Source organism: Oryza brachyantha, chromosome 1 (assembly GCF_000231095.2).
Source record: "Oryza brachyantha chromosome 1, ObraRS2, whole genome shotgun sequence".
Lineage (NCBI taxonomy): Eukaryota > Viridiplantae > Streptophyta > Magnoliopsida > Poales > Poaceae > Oryza > Oryza brachyantha.
The window spans coordinates 4863588-4889036 of record NC_023163.2 but is presented as its reverse complement, the minus strand read 5'-3'; the positions used below and the strand labels follow the sequence as shown (position 1 = coordinate 4889036).

Genomic DNA, 25449 nt, shown 5'->3' with positions numbered 1-25449 from the left:
TGCTTCAACGGTTAACCAGCTGATCAAACAGGCCAAACTTTTGCAGCCATCAGTTGGTATTTAATTTCCTTATAATTCCTTGCAAAGAAACACATGGAAGTTGGAACAAACGCAAGCAGAAGTTAGCTACAAGGTGCACTAAAACAATGTGACATATTCCTTATAATTCCTTGCAAAGAAAATGCTTGTGGCGATCGATTAACCAATAGCTCATAATCACATATTGTACACTTGCATCCCATTTGGAGGTGTGTATACCCATCAATTCAATCGTCTTAAATCATACCGATCTAAGGCCATTTCTGATGATAGAAAGGGAAAGAGAGTTTCCCCCTCTATTTCTTAAAGAAAGAATGGTACTCCCTCTGATTCCAAACGTAGGATGTTTCAGTGAATGTGCATAAGAATCAAGAAGGTGCTAAAATGACTTTATTCGATCGCCTGTAAATCATCATATATTGAAACCAGTGCATCACTTATATATATCGATCGGACTTGTAGCATTTCAATTAATATTTCAATTAATAATGGCAGGAGAGGAACACATGGGGGACAGAAACTCTCTCAAGAAAGAGCAGCGGAAATTACACTTGGAAACCGAAGAGAGAGCTAGCATTTATGTACTTAGAGATAAAGAAAGATGATGATAGGAAATTAGGTCACATTCTTCTACCTCCGGTGCCGGACTCCCTCTGGCAGTTGAAGTAGACGGCGGCGGTGGGGAGGCCGAGGTTATAGAGCTCGGCGAAGTCGCGGGTGCTGAAGTTCTGGCGCCACCCGGGCGCGTACACCGTCTGCCGGCCGAGCTGCTCGAACAGCAGGAACACCAGCCGGTGGATCCCCAGCACCGGCCGCGGGCTCTCGTAGCACACCACCTCCGTCCCTGCACGCCATCATCACCTCACTCACATCAATGCACAGGTGTGGTGTAATTAGAGAGCTCTAGCTTGTTCTAATTAAGCTCAGAGAGTGACAGTGTCGCGTTCGCCTTCAGTACCAAAAGAAACCCCTGTGGTTGCCGGGATGTCGGTCACCAGCCTGCATTGGTTTAATTCCATCTGATCAGTTCTAATTCAGCATATATATACGTATGAGAAGTAGAATCTGCTTAAAGGAAGAATTGACATTTTGCAACGATGTACTTCCTCCGTTCATATATATCATAGATCACTTTAGGCTTGCAATATGTTAAATCTTTTCGACTTTGAGCAATGATGGATGCTAATTTGGCATCGTAGATGTTAGTATATTTTTCGAAGTCTAATTTAAAGATATTTGACTATATAGCGACAAACCTAAGTACTTCTTCCGGTTATCATTTAGAATAAGATTTGGTAAAACTTTTAAAATTCTGACCATTATTCATTTAAAAAAAATCTAACCATCAATAATTTCTTAAATATTTAGTTTAAATACGAAATAATTGGAACTGAACGGACACCCATGGCACCTCATTATTCCTTGGCCTCTTCGGTTCACAGATTTTCAAACCATAGGAATAGAAAAAATATAGAAATATGGTAGGAATGCACATGCAAAATAAAGAATTAAAACACTGGAATTTTTTCCTTAATGAGCTAAATAAATTGGATGGAGTGGATGTTCTTACTCCTATGAAATTAGTACATTTTTTGGAGGATTGACACATGATTTCTTTGGGAAATTTTTCTTTGAATCCTATGAAACGAATGCATGAAGTGTTTATTTCAAAGGAATATATATTTTTTATGATTTTCTTTCAAAACGAAGAGGTACTAGTGTTTTTACTATCCTACAATACATAAAAAAAGAAATGAACCACGTGAAGGAATCAAAATGAAGAATTTGCTTAATTTGGCACGAAAATAATTAGGAGTGCACTCACTGTGATAACTGTGAAATTAATTTTGTTAAGAATTTTACTAATTACTACATCTATATTTAAATATATGATATTTTTTATTTTATTTACTTTTTATGTACAACTCTCACCACTATATCTTACTAGAAACGATACATTAACATATTTTAAAAGTACTTATAAGGAAAAATCTATCCATATGTTTTTTTTTCATTTTTCGGAACCAAATATTTTGTGAGTTATTGTTAATCAACATTTTAAAATTTTGACCAATTAAAATATCATATATTTATACATTGAGGTAGCACTGGAGTAAGTAAAGTGATAAATCCGTACCTCTATTCTCCCTTTGTAAAAAAACTGCACTAAAAATGAGTGTATATAGTGCAGATACAATGGATTTTTTACTAGGATGAACTTGTTATTTCATTGTAGGGTTTGCTAGCTCACTACTGACATGAAAGTGCAACTGATTCATTGCAATTGATATCCTGACGATCATATACAATATTGCCAAAATCATTTTGCTATATGTGTTACTATATATAAAGGGCAACTCTCTGGCACATTTACTGTATTATTATACTACCGGTAGAAAAAAGGGTATTTTTATACTTTGTTAATTACTTGATTAGTAGTATTTTGTAATTTTGCTTTTTTTGCAATAAAGATCATAATAAAAAGGACAATATCACCCTTCCAAATTTCTAATATACCTAATATCGTTCGTAGTATAATTTAATCATAGCCATCCGATAAAAATGGATCAACGGTATGGATTAAATTATACTACCAGTAAAATACACCAGAGTCAACTCCATATATAAATATACAATAATACGGATTATGAGTGCAAGTTATCGTTTTCAATTTGGTACATACAGTTTCTTTGGAGGCCAATTAGTGCAAGGTGGAGTGATATATGAATCCTATGTATGTATCCTCATTAGCTGTGATTAGGTCCAGCCACGTCCTCCGAATTATATCAACCACTAGATGAGAGAGTACGCAAAATGGTCAGTTCGATTAAATTTGAGCATTGGGTACTTATGTGATTGCTGGCCCAACTTTAATTACTTCCATATAGGATACTCTCAATTAAAGCGAGGCGATAAATCGCTGCTCGATCTACTATTCTAAATGATCTTTCTATTAATCTGGGAATCAACAGGCTACCAATATGTTGTAAATTCTAAACCACAGTTACAATTTCATTTGTCTTCATTTTTAATTTCCTATGCATATACTTGACGAAGAATTAAGAAGCCATGCATCCCTATATATAGGATAGTCCATATGTTTGATTTGCTTACAATTCAGACTTCTCAATGCAGAATCCACTGATAAAATCAGCCAGGGGCTCTCAATGAAGAATCGGTTAATAATCAATTCATATTTCATCATTTTGTGTTTTAGTGTGATCTTTTCCATCTTACCATATACTTACAATTTCCCCTATTTTCTACATGTATATCACCTCTAATCCCTTCTTTCTGGACATACATTTGCATGAAAAAAATCCCCTTAGCTTTAGGATGTCACTAACACTACAATGCACTCAGTTTTGAACATAGTTTTTCTTAATGAATACATGCTTGAATCTTCCAAAACAAATCACATCGAAAGGACATTACTAGCCAAACGCTATGATATGGGCTGCGTTCTTTAACCTGGACTTTTCCTAGACTTTTTTCTTGATTTTTGCACACACGCTTCCCAAATTACTAAACGGTGTTTTTTTTGCAAAATTTTCTATATAGAAGTTCATCATCTATCTTTCTAAAATTGATTTTAACTTTGTAACAGCTAATTTTATTGTTTACACTATTAAATAACTATAAGAAAATTAGATAATCTTTCATTTTTTATCTAAAAGCTAAAAAAGAACACATCCATGGTCCTCACGTCCTCAACGTTCTATTCAAAAGAAAATATGCTATATCACCTTATTCTATTTTAACCACAAAACAGACCAATAATCGTGGATAATATCGACATCATGTAAAGTTTTCTTAATAAATTACAACCTTCTGTCACCTAATTTTGTCGCAGCAATTTTTCTTATATCAATTTTATTCGTATTCCCACAACCGTGTGCAGGGTAGCACATTAATCGTATGCAATCATTCAAAAATACATACTACTATCAAACAATACCGCAAGTTCTAACATGGACATACAGATGAATATATTGTCTAGCATCCTCCTCAATTTCTGTTACTTTCTTGTGTTTTTTACTTCATTGCAATTTTTTTCTAATAAATTTATCAAGAAAATTAAAATATGTACGTTGTCCAATTTCATATATAACTACTTTAATTTTCACCATGCTTTTTTATCCAAATCGTTTATCAGCTCCTATATAATTTGAGGTACAAATTTTGCATCAGCGTTTTATATCGATCCAATCCTTTTGGCATGCATGTAGTGTCCACGTATTTGGGACCCCTCGATGGACTATATTTTCCAAGATATTATTATCCTGGACTATACCAAGCTTTAGTTGTACTAAGCTAGCTAGGAAGGGAAAATTAACTTGTTTGTGTGTGTGTGTATGTATTTAAGCCCAAATGTTCTATTCTTGAGTAAATTTCATATAATACCCACATTTGGGGGGACATATAATGCCTCACAAAATAACTAGACAGAAACCTCTTTTTTATATAAAAATTAATAAATAAGCACATTTTGCTGGGCAAAAGATTTGAGGCTCCACATGTGTGGTGTGGGAAAATTTGAATCAAATGCCTCCCTTTTAGATTAATGGATAGAGTAAAATTATATCTTTGTCGTAAAATTGATGAATATGGATAAATGATTGTCCAGAATTATTCCTAAAATTTCTTATATTTAAGGACAGAGAAAATATCTGCTATATCTGCATGGATGCACAGTACACATATTCTCTACCTATCCATACATTTCCTTTTCATGCACACACTGTAGGTAAGAAAATTGTTTTCATATTTTTATATGACCAGATTCTTTATATGTAACGGTATTTTACTGATAATCCTATAATGTATTTAATGAAATGATTCAGAAAAAATACTGATCTTTTAGGCATAAAAGCTATACTGCACTTAAAAGTTTATACGGTATCTTTGGTAGGAAGGGTAGTAGTATAGTAAAATTTAAATCTAACCATATATTTTATAAGTATATTAAATCTTTTATTTAAAACTTTGATAAGATATACTTAGTAATTTATTACAATGTTATATAATTTAATTCTAATTTTACCCCTATAAAGTTTGTACTACACTAATATAAAAAAACAGATCCGTTGCATATAAAGTAACGGACGACTCACAGTTATGAAAGTGTACTTTAAAAAAATCATTTTCTAACATTACTTGACATTCCATGGAACTATTACTGAATAAAATGTTGAATGTAGATAGATTTGGTGTTGCTTTTGTAATCAGGTATAATCAGTCAGGTTATTAGGCATATTTAAGATCTACTCAAAGTTCCTGTGTTATAACCCAATTTGCATGTATAAATCCTATTTGAGTCAATTAATCCAGATCGTGAGATATGAGTGTTAACTCAGGGAAAATTAGCTAGCTAGAAGGCCCAATCAAACGAACAGTGCTGGATCGATCGGTATATGCACAGAGAAATGTGTGATCCTTATTGTTTTTTTTTCTCCTTTTTCTCTTGAAAGCATCAGAGATCAACTCTCATATGAGCTGGTAACTGCAAGTCTCTGGCTAGCGATCGATCGAGCTGAAGCTGAAGTGATGAAGTGAAGTGAATCAGCTACAGCTAGGTGCATGCTGCTGACTCACCAGTGCAGGTACTCCCTGAGGTTGGGGTCGCTGGGGCTCGGCGCGTCCGGATCCACCATCACCTGAGATAGATAGATAGCGCATCCGAACCGATCATTTTAATTTGGTTAATCATATTTTCATTTTGATAATTATCTAAAACAGTTTTATCCTCTATATATCTCTATGTACTCCAGCAGATCATCTGTATTTCTTTAGATTATGGAAAGACATCTATATAGACTTTATCTCTTCAAATACGAATGCCATCTAAAAATAGAGAATCAGATGGATATTCTGCTGGAGCTCAATTTTATCTTTCATCCTCCATTTTTAGAATAGAGGATAAGATAGAATAACTGGTGGAATACCATCTAGGGTTTAGGGTGATGAGAGAGATGCTGCATGCTCTGCCGGCGGCGGCGGCGAGCGGTACGTACCAGGGTGTAGAAGGTGCGCATGTCGGGGCCGCCGACGGCGACGCGGGGCTGGTCGGCGACGGCGGACGACCTGAGCTCGCACCCGTTGGTCACCTCCCGCGCGCCGTACACCACCCGCAGCGCCACCCTCCTCACGAACGGGTCCACCACGTCGCCCACCACCCTCCCCAGCACCAGCGGGTCCCCTCTCCCCCGGCTCATGTCCGTCTCCTACCTCTCGCCGCCGCGCGCCGCCAATTAAGCTCCCTCCCCGGCCAGGATTAATTTCTTTCCCCGGCCGGCCGCGCCGCACTTGCACCACCACCGAGATAGATAGCCCGACCACCACACTCGTCGCCCTTATATAACACCAGATCGCTCGCGATCGAGCTCGATCACGAGCACTCCCGGTCGGCCAAAGCTAGCTAGCTCTATCGATCTGTCAGCTGAGTCGACCGGCCGGATCAGTGGCGCAGCACGTACGACGTACGGCGACGCATGCGGCAGCGGCCGGCCGGGGCGACGGATCGAGTGGACGGGTGGTGGTGTCGGCACCCCGGCACGGGTACAGCTGGGAATCGGCCGGCCAAGTACTGCGGCCCCGCCCCATCCGGCCCTAGCTACTCCGCTCCAGCTAGCTTTGCCAGCCGAGGCGATCGATCGGTGACTTGAAGATGAGGAGATGACGAGGGGAATGGTCTCTCTCTGCTTAATTCTCTCGCTCTCAGCTACTACCTCGTCTCTCTAGGAAAGCTACCCTACACTCTACCGCTCCAACGTACTTACACTGTTTGCGCACCTACTACGCTAGACCTCGGGCCTCCTGTTTGGGGAGCTTTTAGTTTTTTACCAACGCTGACTGTCAGAATCTTTTCCTAATCGGTTCACAGCTTCGATTTTGTAGTTGCAGATTCTGGAAAGTAAACTAAGAAGCCAGAAACTAAGTTTCATAGTTATTTTTAGATTCTCAGAAGCCGACTACCAAACAACTGCTTCTTAGAATCGAAAGCTCCTTCAAACATACGCTTCATCTAATTCAACTATCCTTAGCCTTAATTAATTACTACTAGCTCCGTTTCATAATGTAAGATGTTTGATTTTTTTTATTGCAACCTTTGACCATTCGTCTTATTCAAAAATTTAGTATAAATATAAAAGATGACAAGCCATGCTTAAAGTTTTTTTTGATAATAATGTAAGTCACAGGCAAAATAAATGATATTTCCATTATTCATTGAATAAGACAAATGGTTAAACATTACAAACAGAAAAGTCAAACATCTTACATTATGAAACGAATGGAGTAACTCCGTTCTGAAGTATAAGTACCGATAGGTACTCCCTCGGTTACAAAATATAATTATTTTTAGATTTTGAATCTTAGACTAAAATATAAATATTCTTGACACTATTTACGATACTACTTATTTCATTAATCACTTTCAATTTAAATTTTTTTCTATTTTATCCCCAACTACCCTCCCACCCCTATTCGTTCCTTATTTATTATGAAATATCATAATGTTTTTAATGTTAATATCTACTAAACAATCTATAAATACTTACGTTTTGGGATAGATGTAGATACTGTGAGATTAAGTCAACAATATTTCTTTTAGTCATATTGATGTTTTTGAGTTTTTAATTGCTTGGGTTCTCTTTTCAACCATTTGAATGGTTGGAATGTATGGATTTTTCGTATATTGAAATTAGTGCTGCTGAAATACTTAAATTGTGGTTTATATTCTAAAAATACTCATATTTTATAACGGTATACAAGATATCACACGCATGCACACCATATTACGCACCTTAACACAGTCAATTTTCTTTACTCAAACCACTAAAAGGAGTCCCTTCGCAGTTATTCCCTCCGTTTCATATTATAAGACTTTCTGGCATTGGCTAGATTCATTTACGTGCTAATGAATCTAGATACATATCCAAAACATATACATAGATACATGGATGAATTTAGTTAAATCCAGAAAGTCTTATAATCTGAGACAGAGATAAGAAAGTATTAAGAAAAGAAGAGTTCTATTACAAAGCGAAAAAAAGAAAATATTACCAGGCCGAAAACCACACAGCAGTCAAAATTTGACGGTAATACCTGATCTCACAAATTTCAATTGAAAACATACTCGCGTGTGAGTAATGTTTATGAACACAAGGAGGATGTTGTTACAGCGGAAGGACCTATACTCTAGTGTGGTTACAAAGACCGGTTCGACTTCTTGTTAGAACGAATATTCTAGGACGTGCTTTCAAGGTAGGTGTTGCAAAAGGAGGACGGCAGGACGCTGGTACATGGAGTCATGCACCCGAGTATTGACGGAGTAATACTAATGGTAACTACTAATTAATGGGTTATCTGTTTGTTAAGTGACTGGTTTTTAAATTATCTATTAATTACTTTTTTCAACACTAGATCAGTACCTAATACTTATTTTCTTCTTTGTGGAAAAAATGTTCTAACCTGATATTTTTTTTAAAAAATGATATTTGTTGTTTCCCTCAGTATAATTAAGTATATTACTTCAAGAAATAGAAATTAAGCAAACAAGAAGTTGCAATTCATGGTACTAACTTTGCATTTTCTATATTATGTAAGTTTGCCTTGTGAATAGTACTACTCCCTCCCTCCATCCTAAAATATAGCAACATTTTAATAGCATTTAAAATTTATCTCCGTCTTCACCTAGTTCATCCCAACTAATCATAATCCATAACTATCCCTATTTAATTTTATTGCTCTTCTTAATCTGTGGAAAAAATATCGCAATGAAAAAAAATATAGAAGCATTTATATTTTGAGACAGAAAGAGTATATAAGTTAGGCTACACTCTATGCAAGTTTACCCTGCACCATGTTTAAATTTAAATTTAGACAATCCACACATTTAAAAAAAATCAAGCAACAGTTAATTACCAATTAATCTGTCTTTATTTAGGATTTTTTATCATTGACTTTTTTAAAATTTTAAAACTAAGCACACAAACAACTAATTTTTAGATATGGTAAGAGTTCTAACACACCAACTATACTGCTATACAGAAGAGCCACAGCTATTGACGGGTAACTTGTCCTAAGTTTAAGATCAGCAAATAAATTTGTTGGAATGCTTAGTTTCTTTTTGTAAAAAATAAAAAGAAGATCCAAATAATGAAAGAAAATTCAATTTAGGCCTCGTTCAGTTTGTAAAATTTTTTTTTGCAAAAACTTCACATCGGATATACGGACACAAATTTGAAGTATTAAACGTAGTCTAATTACAAAATAAATTATAGATTCCACCAATAAACTACAAGACGAATCTTTTGAGCCTAATTAATCCATCATTAGCACATGTAGGTTACTGTAGCACTCGTGGCAAATCACGTGCTAACTAGGGTCAAAAGATTCATCTCACGATTTTTCCCATAACTGTGTAATTAGTTTTAATGTTCATGTATATTTAATGCTTTATTTAGAAATTCTAAAATTCGATGTGGTGTTTTTAGAAAAATTTTCTGAGAACTGGTCTGCAAATTGTGGGTGACGCGAGGCAAGACGATTGATTGTAAAACGAAGGTACATGTACATGGGAAGGGGAACGAGTGATTGGACCGGGGGGCATCTCGATCGATTGGTGTCGCCATCAGCGCCACCACGACGCCCCTGTCTGTCGACCTCCCATTGGCTGCCCGCCTGCGCTTTCTCCCTTCTCTCTCTCGAGAGTCTCGACTCGCGACCGGGCCGGCCGGCTGGCCAATCCACGTCGCCGCCGCGATGGCCATGTAAAAACGAACAAGATACTGTGACACAACTGCTGTAAAAAAATAATTCATGAACAAAAATTTTATATCCGTACTGTTAGCAATCTATAAGGTTGAAAAACAAACCATAATAAAAAATTATAAAATTAACTTTAAATTTAAGGTTAAAAATTCAAAATTTGGCTTATAAATATAAGCAGGAGCATGAAATGGTGCGAAAATGCTTTAGGCCTGAACAAGTCTATTATGACTGTAGGCAGGTTATTTAAAATACTACTAATGATCGCTAATATTTGAGTATATTTCAAGACATATGAGGAATTCCGATAGATATCACTTTCTTGAATGTTGAATCTTTATCCTAGTAATAACAAGATTCTATTGGTTAGTTGTTCATTAATTTGTGATTTGACTGGATTAATGGTTAATGACTTCGATTATGTCTATGCGTAACCATCACTAGTACATCCAGCAAGTCTTATGCATGTAAACTATATACACAACATGTAAAACCACAAAAACCCAATAAATATGCTTCAACAAAAGTATCATGGTCCATAAGGTTGTATTTGTCGCCTCTATAGATATTTGTAAGCATTTGGAGTGCTACTTATCATGTCATGGTATGGATTGGAGGCTGGGCAGGGGAAAATTAACAACATTGATGAGGTGGTTAGAACAAATAATGGATAGGTGAGCTTAGAGTTGGAGAATTTTTGTATTGAACAATCTTAGAGTTTATCGACTAACAATCTACATGATGAGACAGTGTCTAAGATATAGAGATGGACATTGACAGAACCACTTCTCGATAACCAATGTCAATGGAGCCTAATTCCATGTTCTCCAGTATTCCTTTATTAGGGGACGAGGATAGAGCCAACTTCCTCCCAAGGGAAGAGCTTTGGAGAAGAAACTCATGCATCAGGTATAACAGGGGCAATAACAAATTCCGTAGTGCCATGTCCTTATTTTGTATTTCATTCATAGGCTAAGTTGGGCTAAGTTGGGCTAACTCACATAAAAATGTGGCTCTTCTCTTGATTCCTGTGATTTCTCTAGTGACTTCCCACCACTCCGCAACGATGGAGAGCCTCTTCATCATGACTCTCAATGCTTGATCTAGAGATATACTCTCTAGAGTAGTCATGCTACCATGACAACACAAGACATCACCCTGGCAAGCACAACGCATTAAGTTCTCATCAACCCAAAGATACGCAACCCCTCCCTCGGAAGACTTTTTCATTGTGGGTACACAGCAACTCCGCTGGGATGTGGATAGAAAAAATATCCTTGAGGATAAGTGTAAGGACGAGGGATAGGAAAATTCACTGTAATAGGTGCTAAGTACTAATAAATGCTCTCCAACAAGAATGGCCTCATTGCTATCCCTACTCTTGATCAGGCTAGGAGTATGACCAATCGGTGTTAACACCAAACATTAATAGTCCACTGCTAAAAAATGATGTGAAAATAACTGTTAACCATTAGAAGCTATCTTGTCGTCCAAGCTTTACAATACCTTTTCTCTACCACCAAGGGGTATTTTTTTGGATGCCACTCTCTTTTTCATAAAAGTTTTGACGAAGTGTGCCTAATGTTTGTTGGCCACACACCTGTGGCAAGTTATGGCAAACAAAAAGACCATTCTAGGATAAGTGAGCTTGATTTTTTTTAAAAAAATGTGTAGCACGATATCATAGTTGTAGCATGAACCATGCAGACATTAATTAGTCCAAGTTGGATTATGAAGGATACCACAAGTAATTTGGCACTCGGCCAAAAAACCCTAAATATATAAGGACTAGGATGCAGCTCCTGATAAAGATGTGAAGATATACAAGACATTGTGTAGACCAAGACGTACCAATACATTAGCTTCACTTAATGCAAGGTCAATAGAAGAGCTAACTGCTAGCTCCAAAATCTTTTCATGCATTAAAAACTAACATAGAACTAAATTGTATAACAGTTTAAATATAAATATATACTGCATCATCAATATATGATCCACCTAGCTATCATACACACAGTGTCTTAGAGCTTATGCTGCAGCTGACTATAAATCTGTAGCCTGCTTTTCTTCTCTCTTCTTTCCTCTCTCTTGTCCACATAAGTATAAATAAGGCATGACAATTTTTAGAGCTCGTTTATATCACTTATTATACTTGCTGAAAGCTTAGCTGATCCGCACGCTCCAGTAGTAAATGGACAGACTAGCATGCATGCGTATGCATATGCTGCTGGGCTACAGTGCCGCATGCATCAGCTTCTGCCCTCCACCTCCTGATCGACGATGGATTTAAAAGTGGAGATCGATCTCTCCAGTCTGCATCACTGCAAGAAGCACAGCCGGCCGGCAGCCATGCATTCAGCCGGCCAGAATTAAGCGAAAGCTGTGGCTGTGTCCATCGTCGTCTACCTCGAGCTGTGGCTAGGTAGGTAGCTAACTTTGGAAAGACGCAGGCTAGCTGCGAGAAGGTGACAGCCAGCCAACGCCGCACGCACGTAGTACTGCTGGTTAGAAACAAAAGCACAAACGAGACACGAATTTAACGTGAAAAACCCTTACGGGAAAAACCACGGGCGCCAACCTGCAAATTACACTATGAGGATATGATTACAATGCAGGGAAAACAATGAGAACTCGTCTCTTCCCGTACAGACTACAAGAATATATATAAGGGGAAAAACTAAGAGTCCTAATAGGATAAGGCGAAAGAAACCTATTAGGAAACTAAGCTGACTCCTAGTAGGAAACAACTGGGAGAAACCTACTAGAAAACTAATCCGAATATAATTTCAGTTAAAATTCGAATCACATATTTAACCATTACTGTAACACCAACCAAGCTTGAGCAAAGCTCAAACTTAGTGGCAGGAACTGACTTTGTCATCATATCAGCTAGGTTATCATAAGTACTTATCTTGCATACCTTAACATCACCATCAGCAATAACACCTCGAATAAAGTGATATCTGACATCAATGTGCTTAGTTCTTTCATGAAACATCTGATCCTTTGTAAGGCAAATTGCACTTTGACTGTCACAAAATATATTTATGCAAGACGTAACTCCACAAAGCTCAGTATACAAGCCTCTGAGCCAAATAGCTTCTTTGCGAGCTTCAGAAATAGCCATGTACTTTGCTTCGGTAGTAGATAAGGCAACAGTTGCTTGCAAACTTGCCTTCCAACTAACAGCACAGCCTCCTATAATGAAAATATAACCTGTAAGCGATCTTCTATCCAAATCTCCAGCAAAATCTGAATCCACATAACCAACAAGTCCATCTCTAGACATCCCAAACTGCAAACAAGCATTAGAAGTATCTCGCAGATATCTGAAAATCCATTGAACTGCTTTCCAATGCTCTTTGCCAGGATTAGCCATGTATCTACTGACAACACTCAATGCATGTGATAAGTCAGGACGCGAACATACCATGGCATACATAAGTGAACCAACTGCACTTGAATATGGAACTCCAGACATGTACTCAATTTCAACTTCTGATTGTGGACAGAAATCTAAAGATAATTTGAAATGTGCAGCTAAAGGAGTGCTCACTGGTTTTGCATCATGCATATTGAAGCGACGAAGGACCTTTTCAATATAACCTTTCTGGCTAAGATACAACTTGCCAGACCGTCTTTCTCTGGTAATTTTCATACCGAGAATTTTCTTTGCTGCACCTAAATCCTTTATCTCAAACTCACTACTCAGTTGTGCCTTCAACTTTGCTATCTCTGATTTGTCTTTTGCAGCAATCAACATATCATCAACATAAAGAAGCAGATATATAGCTGAACCATTAACCTCTTTGAGATAAACATAGCTATCAAATTGTGATCTTTTAAAATTCTAAGAAAGCATGAAAGAGTCAAAATCTCTTGTACCATTGCCGAGGTGATTGTTTCAACCCGTAAAGGGACTTATCCAACCTATAGACAAGGTTTTCTTTACCAGGAACAACAAAACCTTCCGGTTGCTCCATATAGATGACTTCTTCTAACTCCCTATGTAAAAATGTCGTTTTCACATCTAATTGCTCTAGTTCATAATCATGCATTGCAACAATACCAAGTAAAGTGCGAATTGAACTATGCTTCACAACTGGGAAAAACACATCATTGAAATCAATACCTAGGATCTGGCTATATCCTTTAGCAACTAACCTTGCTTTATATCTTGCCTCGTCAGTTGGAGATATACCTTCCTTTCTTTTGAAAATCCATTTGCAACGGATAGGTTTCTTCTCCTTTGGCAATTCCACTAATTTCCAAGTATGATTCTTTTCAAGTGACTCCATCTCATCATGCATGGCAGCTATCCATCTATTGCTATCGGCAGAAACAATAGCATCAGAATATGAAGAAAGTTCTGCATTACCTTCGATTTCTTACGCCACACTCATAGCATAAGCAACTATGTTCGCTTCTTCGATCAATCTTTGAGGGGCTTTAATATTTCTCCTAGCTCTGCCTTGTGCAATAGAGTATTTTGGTGACTGCTCAACAGCAGAAGAGTCTGACTCTTCAATAACCGGTGCATCTTGGTTACTAACAATATTCTCTTTTTCTGGTACATGTCTGAACTGATCAAGCGCTCCACCTGCACGCTTGCTTTCTGCTGACTCTCAACAGGAACATTAGTAGAAGACTTATTATTCAACATAACTGATTCATTGAAGATGACATTTCTACTAATCACAACCTTTTGGGTTTCAGGACACCATAACTTGTAGGCTTTCACACCAGAAGGATAACCAAGAAAAATGCACTTAATAGCTTTAGGCTTCAATTTACCATTATCAACGTGAGCATAAGCAGTACAACCAAATACTTTCAGGTCTGAATAATTAGCTGGGGAACCAGACCACATCTCAATTGGAGTCTTCTTATTGATGGCATAACTGGGTGAGCGATTAATAAGATAACAAGCAGTGGAAGCAGCTTCTGCCCAAAACCATCTAGGTAAACCTGCATTTGACAGCATACAACGTGCCTTTGAAATAATTGTCCTGTTCATACGCTCAACTACGCCGTTCTGTTGAGGTGTATGAGAAACGGTGTAGTGGCGCACAATGCCTTCTGACTTGCAATATGATTTAAATTGCCTAGAACAGAAATCCATCCCATTATCAGTACGAAGGACTTTCACCTTCCTTTCAATATGTCTTTCGACCATAGTCTTCCACTCCTTAAATACTAAAAAGGCTTCAAATTTGTGCTTTAGAAAATAGGGCCAAACTTTTCTTGAATAATCATCAACGATAGTCATCATATAACGAGCACCTCCAAATGACCTCTTACGAGCAGGACCCCATAAGTCAGAATGCACATAATCAAGAATACCTTCTGTAGTATGTGTAGATGTGGTAAACTTCACTCTCTTGTGTTTGCCAAAAATGCAATGCTCACAAAATTTCAACTTTCCGATGTTTTGCCCATCTAGTAATCCTCTCTTGCTCAATTCTGCCAAACCAATTTCACTCATATGCCCGAGACGCATATGCCAAAGATCGGAAATTCGATAATGAATCGGTAACTGCAACAACATTACCTACTATCGTAGTACCTCGTAGATGGTATAAATCGGCAGTTTTAATGTTAGCTTTCATCACAACAAGAGAGCCTTTTGTTACCTTCAAAATTCCGTCTCCACCGGAATATCTGTACCCTTTGCGATCAAGAGTAGATAAAGAGATGAGATTTCTCTTCAAACTGGGGATATGCCACACATCTAATAATGTTCTAATGCAGCCATCAAACATCTTGATCTGTATAGTACCAACGCCCGCAACTTTGCAGGGCGTATTATCTCCCATCAAAACATTACCACCTTGTACAGGTTCATAGGTGGTAAACCAATCCCTATTAGGGCATATATGATATGTGCATCCAGTATCAAGAAGCCACTCGTCACTGGTTTGTACACAACCAGCATAAGCAACTAGTAATTCTGCATCTGGTTTATCATCAGTAGCAACTGTGACTTTACCTTACTCTTCTTGTTTACCTTTCGGTTTATAATTTCCCTTGTGCTTTTCTTTGTTCGGTAGCTTCTAACAATCGGAAACATCATGTCCACCTCTCTTGCAGTATTTGCATGACTTATACCTGTCTCTGGACTTTGACCTTCCGCGGTAGCCATTAGAACTTTTGTCTCTTGATTTGTTGTCTGTGTTCTTCTCTTGTTGCCTGCCCCGAACAACCAAGCTTTCTGGTTGTGAGTTAGAACCTTCAGAAGGTACCATCTTCTTCATCTTTTCTTTGGCATGCAAAGCATCATAAACTTCTTGTAAAGTTAGAGTATCACGACTATACAAGATAGTATCTCTGGAATTTGCATATGAGCTAGACAATGAGCACAACAGAATAAGGCCTAAATCTTTTTCATCATACTTTATCTCCATGGACTCAAGGTCAGCAACAATTTCCTTGAAAGTGTAGAGATGATCCATCATAGACTCATCATCTTGCAACTTGTGCAGAAATAACTTTTGCTTCAGGTGCATCTTGCTGGTCAGATCCTTTGTCATGCATATCTGTTCCAGCTTCAACCACAGCGTGGCAGCTGTCTTCTCCTTAAGCACTTCATGCAAAATATTATTGGATAGATGAAGATGGATATATGCCACAGCCTTACGGTCTTTCTTCTTTTCATCGTCGGACCAATCATTTGTCCTTTTGTTGTTGAATCCATCAAGCGCATCATCCAGATCTTGCTGTGCAAAAATTGCACGCATCTTCACTTGCCACAATGAGAATCTTGTGTCTCGGTCCAAAAGAGTTAGATCATACTTTAAACTCGCCATTGGGAATAAATCCTGAATCTGTTGGTATTAATATGTTGAACCCAAGCAGATACGCGAAACTCTAGTGTTCGGAACGATGCACAATAGATGATCTGACAACTTTTGGGTACACAAGATCGGGTAAATGTAGCAATTAAATCTGGAAAGAAAACGATGATGTTACTGTAGCTATACTGTAGCTGCTACAGTAGCACGGATTGGACGGTACAATCTGATGGCTTGTCCTTGGAACGATCAATTTTCCTCCCGCGTGCGCGCGTCTGCTCCTTTCTTTTTCTTCTGTGCGAACGCGACGTCGAGTCGGAGTCGCCGCCGACTCCGACCTGATCTCGACGGAACGGCGATTCCGTAGATCGCCGGAAAAGTCCGGTCAGCGGCAGCAGCATAGCGTAGATTAATCTTCACGGCTCTGATACCACTTGTTAGAAACAAAAGCACAAACGAGACACGGATTTAACGTGAAAAACCCTTGCGGAAAAAACCACGGGCGCCAACCTGCAAATTGCACTATGAGGATATGATTACAATGCAGGGGAAACAATGAGAACTCGTCTCTTCCCGTACAGACTACAAGAATATATATAAGGGGAAAAACTAAGAGTCCTAATAGGATAAGGCGAAAGAAACCTATTAGGAAACTAAGCTGACTCCTAGTAGGAAACAACTGGAAGAAACCTACTAGAAAACTAATCCGAATATAATTCCAGTTAAAATTCGGTTCACATATTTAACAGTGCTAACGTTACTGCTTTATAATTTGGCGTCCTACGTCGTCGTCGCCCGGCTGCGTTGTGCACAGCACAGTAGCAGTAGATGATGGATGTACCTGTACTGCCTGCCTGGCCGACCACAATTAATTAAAACCAGTGTGTACTCCATTAATTCACGTACTCGAGTCGCAGATCGATCTATCAATTATGAGACGAATGGAACAATTAATTAAAAATCGTGTGATCTTTAAAATCTATCTATTTTCTATTAAAATACATATAAAAATATACTAGCAGTAGATGATCGTGTGATCTTTAAAACCAGTAGATGATCGTGTTTGTTTTTATTATAAGTATTTTTTTTCTCGAACGCGTAAAAGATTTGCACGTCAATATATTAGCATGAAAGAGTTTGAGACACAGACGCTCTAGCCCAGACAGGCCATGGATGGAGACCCGAAACAAAAACGCCGGCCAAGCTGGACGACCAACTAGCTAGAGAGGGAACTTAGAGAAAAAACAGTTCCTCCCAGAGAAAAAAAAAGGGGCACACAACTAGTCTACACTATACTCCCAAAAGATCCCAAAGGAAGCAACATCTGCTGACGACCAGACCTGGCCTTACGAGCGGACATACTTTTGTTTTATTATTAAGTATAGCAAAATACCATGCTTTGCTATGGAAATATATTACAAAATGTTATAGCGATTTTTTCTCAACTATACTAATATCACTTATTTGAACCATATATGGACTATTCCATAATATCAAAAATTAATTATTTTAAAATTTATTAATAATCAAAGTTCTAAGAGTTTTGATCATCCTCTTATCCAAAATAATAGGAATTATTAAACTGGAGAAAGTACTCACGAGGAAACTGATGGCTCATGTGTGTCGAAATCTATGTGCCAACAAGCAGAGAGGCCAAGACGGTCTGCGCCCTGTTTTTTTCTTCGGCTTCTGCTTATTATAATTATAAGTTAAAATTTAATTTTTAATCTTAAATTTAGAGTTAATTTTGGATTTTTATCATAGTTTATTTTTTGGTTTTTATTTTTGATTACCAAGAACGTGTATATAAACGTTTTATTCACAAATTATTTTTCGTTTACAAATATGTCGTTTGGCGTGACAGTCCTGATCACAGCCTTCGCGAATCTTAAAGCATAATTAACTGCTTGCTCAAACTACTGACGACAAGAGATAAGTAAACATTTTGATGAGTTGAAAAGTAGTAGTATAATCAATCAGCATCAAGTATCAAATCTGAAAAGGCCCACAAGAACAATGAAGAATCTCATGACCTAGGATAAGGCGAAAGCTACGCTCCCACTCAATAGCTTCATGCTCATGATTCACCCTGGGAACTAAGCGCACGTCAGAAAGACACTGCCTTTTTAAATAGTTTCTCAAATGAGAGCAAGGTCGATAGAACACAGCTACTGCCTCCGTCCCGAAATAAGACCATTTTTAAGTTTTTTCATATAATATTTTAACTCTTCGTTTTATTGAAATTTTTTTGCGATTAATAATTTTATTCTTTCTAGATGATAAAACATGAATAATATTTTATATGTGACTATTTTTTTAAGTTCTTGTAAAAATTTTTCAAATAAGACGAATGGTCAAACATTGGACACGAAAAAACAAAAAATGAAGTTATTATGGGACGGGTAGTAGCTAGCTTCAATTTTTTATGGTCTCCCGTCCCGTAATAATTTATTTTTCGATTTCTTTGTCCAAAGCTTAACTATTCGTCTTATTTGAAAAATTTACATAAAAAATTAAGAAACTTAGTCATGTATAAAATACTATTCATGTTTTATCATCTAGTAACAATAAACATATTAATGCAAAAAAAATTCAAATAAGACGAAGAGTCAAAGCATTATATCTAAAAACTAAAAAATGATCTTATTTCAGGACGGAGGTAGTTATATAGAGAAATTTATACAATAATAACACATCAACATATATTACTACCCCGTCCCATAATAACATTATTTTTCGATTTCTGTGTGCAACGCTTTGACCATTTGTCTTATTTAAAAAATTATATAAAAACTTAAAAAAATTAGTCACGCATAAAGTACTACTCATGTTTTACCATCCATTAACAATAAAAATATTAATCGTAAGAAAATTTCAAATAAGACGAAGAGTCAAAATATTTCATGTAGAAACTAAAAAATAAGCTTAATATGGGACAGAGGTAGTATATCATTAATATATAACACATTTCTCATGCACATAATGTCTTAAAAGTTCATGCTATAGCTGATAATAAATCTAGGGTATATTCCACGTATAACCTAAAAACTCACTCAATCTTTTCTGTACCCCTAAAACTTACCCGATTCCTTCTAAACTCTTCAAATTTTAACATGATTCCTTCCATACCCCTACCGTTATATTTTTCTTCATTTTACTGTTAAGTTCATGACAAATGTCTTTAATGTCCTTGATGATTTAAGTTTAAATATAAGCCTGAAAAACGTTTATAAAATTCGTTTGAGTGCATAGTTTGTTCATTTTATGTAACTAATGAGACTAAATAATTAGTACATAAAATTTTAATGTAAATTTTAAAAACAAAAAATAAAATAAATATTTTATTTGAAATTTAGTAGGACAACAATTTTTTTTATCTGGAGGACTCTTAAAAAAATATCGTGAGCATTGGTAGTCCTATCTTCGTATAAATACTTCTTATTTTTTATGAATTTTAAAAAATAAAATAAATACATATTTTTATTTTATTATCTAAAAATAAATTGTCATAAATAATAAATCGCACCCCAAACTCATAACTATTAATAGTTTCATGCGATAAACTTTTATATTTTAAATAATGTAATTAATAAACTTTTATGCTCATTCAAATGGTAAAATGGTCAATTTTATAGAAATTTGGCTGTCAACTAATGGTCAACTGATGGCAGGGGTATGGAAGGAATCAAAATTAAATTTTGGGGTATACAAGGAAGCAAGCAAAATTCAGGGACATAGAAGCGATTAGCTAAAATTTTAGGGGTATACAAGGGATTATCCCATAAATGCTATATCTTTTTTCTTTTTCCTCCACCAAATATGATGTGACAAATTTTGGAGCTCACTTATATCACTTATTGTACTCACTCTTATATATTTTTTATTCAAGTAAATTTCACAAAATCATATGTACTATGGTCCAAGTTACATACAACCACAAGTTTTTGACACATCACATCACCGATATTATGGTATAAGAGTTTCATAAAACAACACTATTACTCAATTTAACTTGGTGCTGTGGTGAGATAAAAATGTTTAGTCTTGTATGGCTGCAACCTGTATATGGTACCAAACAACTTATAAATCAAACATAATTTTACATGTAATTTTATAAATTACAATTGTGGTTTAAATAATTGATCAAAAGTATGAACCATTAAACTCTTCGATGACGGTGTGTGAGCCTGGCGACAGCACATGGCCTCAAATTTTTTGGGGCCCCAAAATCGGAGGGCCCAGCTACCAGCTAGTGCTATTCTGATATGCACATGTTTGTGTTCCGCTAATGAAATGGCAAATAAATGAAGGGAGACGTGCAAGGGAGCGACATAATTTGGAGCATAATGGAACATGGAATTGGTGAACTGGCCACTTTCTGCCGTATGGTCCCCATGTTCATCACGCATACACATCGGTGGATAAAAAAAAATATTAGAAAGAGCTAAACGAAAGAGAACTGTTTCTAGCTTTTTATTTGTCTTTAGTAATACCATAAATTTTGTTGCGGGGGCTACGAGGAGGTTTCAATACCCAGATTGGGTAGGAGGGGCTGAACCCCGCTAGCCCTAGTAATAGATCTGTCCCTACGCATACGACCTTGGGTTCCAGAATTAATATGTGAATCACGTACAAATTGGATTAATTCCATGCAATAAGATACTGTAAACATGAGCAGAAGAAGAATCAAAAGGAATCCCCGACGTGAGTTCACACGACCAAACAGAATTAGACCTCTTCTTTCCTCATTATTGATTATGAGTTATCATGAGAGCAAGCTTCCCAAACTTATAAACGTGTTTCGTGAAGAAAAATTCTACAAAAGTTGATCATCTGACCTCTCAAAAGTAAATTTTTTAACTCTCAATCATTTATACTTTAAATAGCTATAAAAAATTAGATATATAAAAAAAATCTAAAAACCTTGTGAAAATCCACCTTAATCTACGCCGATTGAAACCATCGCCGTTTCATGACCTAATTTTTTTGCTAATGGAATTCTTCGTTCCGTCTTTTGCTTTATAAAAACTACAACTAATTATTACAAAGATTGCATGACAAAATAAACATAGATTACAAATTAAAAACTTCATTAAAAATAAGAAAATTACTTAAAAAATAAATTTCACGTTAGAGATATATTTTTGTCTCTCCTGACGACTTACAAGTTTGTTGTGTTCTTTTACACTGATTGGTCCTCGTTTTATGCGCGTGCGTTTCCCGAACTACTCAATTGTGTGTGGTTTTTTAAAAGATTCTATATAAAAGTTTATCACCTCATATTTCTAAAATAAATATTCAACTTTATAGTAATTAATGTAATTATTTACACCATTAAATAGTCATAAAAAGTTAGAAAAAATTTTCATCTACACCCTCGTCTACCAAAAAGAACGCAACCGTTGTATGACCCAATAAAGCAGTAACACTATCATCTTTCATTTCACCACGAAAACGTCTCGGCATCACTCTCTAAATGCGTAGGAAATACCAACTGCTCCCAAACGACACATCCATCCATGCAAAAGATTGTAACAACACATCCAGTTGCGTCTCTCGCTGTCGTCGTCGTTGGATCGATATAGCCAATAGTTATCTATTTGATATAAAAAAAACTAAACAAACAAGTTGTATAATGAATACTCTACTTGCTCGATTGTGCAATATTTAATATACTATTTTTTATGTCTTATGTTTGTTGCATCCAACCAATGCATAACGTTTTTCTCTAGGAAATATTACATACAAGTTGGGAGCACGTTTCCAAGCAGTAGATAAACGAAGAGACAACGTCTAAGTTTTTGCTGAGTTAACGATGCTACGTAAGATGATTAATATTATAGACGGCTATCGTCTCGCTGCTGTATATACCTAGGGATTACTGCTGTGCTGCATGCGTCTACCCAAGGCAAGCAAGACAGCTACGCCATGGTGAAGCAAGATATCTACCTATCAAATGGGGGGCAGAAGATGAAGAAGCCATGGATCGCTCTTGACCGGCTCGGAGCTAGGTTACTCTGGCAGGCGGCTTCTCCATGCTGGATGTGGAAGAAGGAAGCGTTTTGGGCTGGGAGATAAGTGGGCCGCTCCCGGCCTGATTGCTTGGGCCTAAAGCCCTGATCGACAAACTGGCCCGAAATTTTGGCACCCGGCACAGTTGTATACGCGAATAAGAAATCGACAAAATCTGTGGCTACTGCGTCTTCCTGATCGGATGGCTGGGCTTTATCGACATGGCTAGCTTGTGTTTAAAGGGCCCATTAATAAATTGTAGTCCACGGGCACATGTTCGAATACAACCTATTTATACATTCGCTTTTGACATGTTTGCTAGCAACGTATTGGCAAAAATATATACATGCTGCAAAGTTCATATATGCAAAAATTATATGTAGAAATTTACACATATATACCGTGTACATAGATATTTCTATACATATTAATTGTGTGCATATAAACCTTACACATATAATTTTTATAAATATAAATTCTAATGTATAAATTTGAAACAAATTGAAACTGTGCACAAACTTTATGCATAAGAATATTATACATAGAAACTTTGTGCATATTTCATGTATGTATAAATTTTGTACATAAATTTTTTCAAACGGATTTAGGAAACAAATGAAAAAAACAAAAACATGCACGTTTCCTATTTATACCCATGGATAGATACTAGTTCATATTGTACACGTCACATGTTTCCTAATAGATAAAAATACATAAGTCTCGATCGTTCTCTAACTCTAATTGAATACCACACATGTTTCCTAATAGATAAAAGGAAATAACAAGTCCTGATCGGATTCTAACTCTAGAGATAAAGAAAAATTCCTAAACTGACTCTAATTAATAGATAAAATTAAACCGCCATGTCTTGGTCTTCACGATTCCTTCTTGAACTCGGACTCTTCCAGATAAGATTTGCATCGGCTGAATGCGCCTTTTCTTAACATAATCCACTAAGAAATTTTACCAAATTTTGGTGTTAACAGAGGGGCAGAGTGCCATTAATTGCGGTGGCAGGGCGTCGAGTGCACCTGCGCGTGACTCTTCCTACGCCACGCGCCACCCCCTTGCAAACAGGTCGAAGGGACGGGGGTTGGGCGACCCGACCCCTAATACAGGAAGGTGACTGCCTCCCTGGCCTTCGACCCAACCCCTCTTGGCGCATGCACATGGCCCAAGGGCAGCTCCCTTCCCTTTACATGGTATACCCCCGGGCCCATATCATCAATATTACTTTTCGATAGTATCACATCAATATATAAATCTTATCTTCATATTCATCATATATGAGAGAAAAATACACAATTACAATTATCTTTCGTATGTAGATCTCGCAAACTGATCCATGTTAGTTCACACACTTACTCATCGCCAAATGCCAATTTTCCATCATAAATAAAAATCAAAGAACACTTGGATTCACCCTCTAAAGGTTCCTTTGTTTCGGGCTTATTGGCTTGAGCTTTTAAGCTCACTTTTCATTTATATGATTTATAAGTTGATGATTTAAAAGTTCTAAGTTTAATGGTGGGGTGCTACCTATGCTTTAAATAAATAAAAAAGTTACTCAAACCTAGCTTTCGGCTTAAAGGTGTAAGAGTGGTTTATGAATTTTAAAAAGTTGCTTGTTTGTTTAGGCTTTTTTTTTGCTTAAAAGTTGGCTTATAAGCCCAAACATAAGTGCCTAAAACCTCTAAGGTAAAAAAAAAAGGGGAGAAAATCATCTATTTATTATGGTAAAGGAGAAAGTTTGACATCCCTACACCGGAGTTGTAGAGAAAGTTCAAATACAAAATATCAAGACACATATATTTATGCTATGTTTTGGTTTACCACAACTTATCTAAGCTTAAACAGTTTGTTTTCATGTCTCCGTTTTCTAGCTTTTTTTCAAAGCGTGGAATGGAATATTCCCCTTTTTCTAAAAGAAAAACTTGCCACATACTAAGCAAAATTTAGCTACTTATGTCTATGATAAGCGGGGCACTAAACACATACCAAATATAATGTGGCAAACCAAATGCTAGTCTAAAATTGATCAAACCTATACCCCGTAACAAAAGAACCAATTTCTGGTTACTAATCCATACTACCATACATGGATATAGGAGCGCCCTGTAGTGGCGAACCTACGTTCACCTTCCCGGGGTTCTCGGACCCCGGATAAATTATCCGATTATACTAAATTATATCATATTAATTAGTATATGAGCATAAAAATTAAATAATTAGTATATATTAAATTTCTAATAATTTCTGTTCTGGTTCGCAGTTGGTGCCTGTGATAGGTAAGATGAAGTAAGGTTTTGCCATGAAGCCACTGCCAGTCCGCATATGCCTCCGGAGGCGGTGATTGGACAGGGATAATGCGTGCCGATCTGGAACGGGAGGAAATCGCCAAAACAGCCCGCCTCAGCACGCCAGGGCTCGATGTCGGCCTCATGGGCACCGGGCCCACCAGCTGTCCGAAGAAAGTACAGCTAACAACTAACTAAACGGTCGACAAAGGTATCCAATGGGAGGCTTCACTTTTTTCTCAGCAACATCATCAGGAGCTTACATGAAGCTTAAACCAACAGTCATCAGCCTTGTGTGTTCCACAAACATTGTATCCTGTGTGTGTGCAGTCACTGTAATGCACACAGATCACATCAGCATAGACAGTCCCAGTGCTTAGTGTGACTATTACAATGTCAGGATGGCCAATGTGTGGAACTGTCAGACCATGGCCCCTCCATATTCTTCCCTTTTTCATATGCATGTAAGAATAAATTATTTGACAAGAGTCATCTTTAGGGACCAACATCTGATAGCTCACATGTTCAAGCCCACAAAA

General features: G+C 36.9%; 1 protein-coding gene across 1 annotated transcript; it reads right to left on the bottom strand.

Annotated features, from left to right (window-relative positions):
- Positions 1-420: 420 nt before the first annotated feature.
- LOC102713700 (protein RICE FLOWERING LOCUS T 1-like) lies at positions 421-6779 on the bottom strand. The gene is made up of 4 exons (XM_015836715.2): positions 6054-6779; positions 5635-5696; positions 998-1038; positions 421-883 (listed from the first exon to the last, which is right to left on the bottom strand). Exons 1-4 carry the CDS (start codon positions 6252-6254, stop codon positions 660-662), a joined length of 528 nt encoding a protein of 175 aa, XP_015692201.1. The 5' UTR covers positions 6255-6779; the 3' UTR covers positions 421-659.
- Positions 6780-25449: the final 18670 nt, after the last annotated feature.

Coding starts and splice junctions, on each gene's coding strand:
- LOC102713700 (XM_015836715.2), bottom strand. CDS start 6,254: ATGAGCCGGGGGAGAGGGGACCCGCTGGTGCTGGGGAGGGTGGTGGGC. Junction 5,697..6,053: donor TGCGCACCTTCTACACCCTG/GTACGTACCGCT, acceptor TATCTATCTCAG/GTGATGGTGGATCCGGACGC. Junction 884..997: donor AACCACAGGGGTTTCTTTTG/GTACTGAAGGCG, acceptor GATGGCGTGCAG/GGACGGAGGTGGTGTGCTAC.